This window comes from Arachis hypogaea, chromosome 15, assembly GCF_003086295.3.
Source record: "Arachis hypogaea cultivar Tifrunner chromosome 15, arahy.Tifrunner.gnm2.J5K5, whole genome shotgun sequence".
NCBI lineage: Eukaryota > Viridiplantae > Streptophyta > Magnoliopsida > Fabales > Fabaceae > Arachis > Arachis hypogaea.
This window is the reverse complement of record NC_092050.1, coordinates 31,659,336-31,661,531: the sequence shown is the minus strand read 5'-3', so window position 1 is coordinate 31,661,531 and position 2,196 is coordinate 31,659,336. Positions and strand designations below refer to the sequence as shown.

General features: G+C 33.1%; 1 protein-coding gene across 1 annotated transcript; it reads right to left on the bottom strand.

The window, feature by feature from the left end:
• Window positions 1–668: 668 nt before the first annotated feature.
• On the bottom strand, window positions 669–1,913 carry LOC112748236 (uncharacterized). Its single transcript, XM_025796449.1, has one exon. It carries the CDS (start codon window positions 1,911–1,913, stop codon window positions 669–671), a length of 1,245 nt encoding a protein of 414 aa, XP_025652234.1.
• Between the last annotated feature and the right edge of the window lie 283 nt (window positions 1,914–2,196).

Sequence of the window (2,196 nt, the reverse complement as noted above, 5' to 3'; positions counted from 1 at the left end):
TTAGTTCCTGTTATATTTTTTTAAGTGAATTTTACTATGTGAATTGTGAAATAATGGTTGGAGATTAGGTAATTTTTACATGCTAAAGATCCGATTTTCACCCGATTTTTACCCGACCCGAAGGTGCATAGGTTTCATCGGGTCTAGAAGCGGGTTAGGGTCTAAAAATTAGGTCCGGTCTATATTTCAGACCGAGTCTGGGTTAAGCCAAATCCGGTGTGACCCGGCCCATGTACACCCCTAATTTAATCTACTCATGTTGCAACTAAAGCCAGCAACCAGGGGCGGAGCTAGGCTAGCTATTTAGGGGGGCGGTGTTTAATAATTTTCTACAAATATTTTATATTACTATTTCTATTGATAAAATTAAAAAAATAAATATATAATCTCAATCAAAGTAAGACAATAATATATAAAAATGACCACTTACAGTTTTGTATCATGAAAAGGCTATTCGACGTTTTTTTCTATTTTCAAAATCATCTATAATTGAATTTGTGTCGAAAATAGCTGCTAATTCTTTTTCTATATAGATGACCAAATTGTCTGCAAGAAATTCATCAGCCATCTTACTTCGGAGTCTTGTCTTAATAATTTTCATTGTTGAAAAAGCTCTTTCTGTTGTTGCTGTAGATACTGGTAGAGTCAAAACAAGACATATTAATCTATCAACCATGTGATAAGTTCTTGATTTTTTCCGTTTCTTGCAACTTGTTGCACAATTCAGAAAGTGTACCAATGCCTTTCAAATGATTTGGTATATCATGTTGATAATGTTGCAACTGAGATTTCAAAATATTTAGCTCATTAGAAGGAAAGTCAAGAGGATAAAACCTCTTTGCTAACTTGCTAATTTCTTCAATATTAAATGATTTGAAATTATCCTTAGGATCCAAAGCACAACTCAAAGTCAAAAGCTCTATTGTTTGCTCATTAAATCTACTATTCAACTCTGGTATTTGAGAGTCAATTATTGCCAAGAATACATCTATTCGATAATGATGCTCAACTGTCACACTTGGTTGACGAGATCGACCTCTTTCAAAAACATATTGTGCACTCATATTAGGGACTTCAATTTCATGTTTTTCACAAAAATATTTAACATTTGCAAAAAAATGGTACCATCCACCATCTCTTAATTGTTGAAGAAGTAACTTTGATGTAGAAACAATATGCATTGCATTAAGAATATCTTGAGATTGTTGTTGCAGTGCTTGGCAAAGAACATTAGTGATTCCCATAATCTCTTTCATCAAGTGCAAAGTGAAAACAAATTCAAATGACAATAATATTTTACTAACACCATAAGTCTCACCTCTTTGTGCATAAGTTGTCCCGTCTTTAATGATATTATTGAGAACAATGTTGGTAGCAGTATATATTTTTACCAAACTGCAAATAGAATTAAAGTGAGAGCTCCATCGAGTATCCCCAGCTCTTTGTAAAGTGCTTATTTGATTGACACATTTGCCTGTTTCTAATTCATTTTGAGCAACCAAGTTTGCATTTTGAATTGCTTGAGCTTCTTGTAATTGATCATGTCTTTTTGAAGGAGTACTAACAATAGTGACAATAGAGTTTAATTGAGTAAAAAATTCATGAATTTGAAGTACCTCTCTTGAAGCTGCTACCAATGCTAATTGTAACCTATGAGCAAAACAATGTACATAGTATGCTTGTGGAGAATCTTTAAGAAACAAAGCTTGCAAACCATTCCACTCACCCCACATGTTGCTAGCACCATCATACCCTTGACCCCTAATATTTTCAACTTGGAGATTATAATGAGAAAGGACAGAAATCAATTCTTTCTTTAAAGTTGTTGCACAAGTATCAGTGACATGCACAAGATCAAAGAATCTCTCTTTAACAAAACCATCTAGAGTAACAAACCTCAAAACAATGGTCATTTGCTTCTTTTTAGATTCATCTCTAGCTTCATCAACAATAATACAAAATTTGGCATCTCCAATCTCTTCTCTAATTGAATTTCTCACCTTAGTAGCAAGAATATGTAGAATTTCGTTTTAAACATCATTTGAAGTATACTTAGCATTTTTTGGAGCATTTTCCAAAACATTCTTTTTCACTCTTTCATTGTAAGATCCAAAAAATTTCAACATTTCCAAAAAGTTACCTCTGTTGCTTGAACTTTGGCTTTCATCATATCCTCTGTATGCACAACCTTAAAAT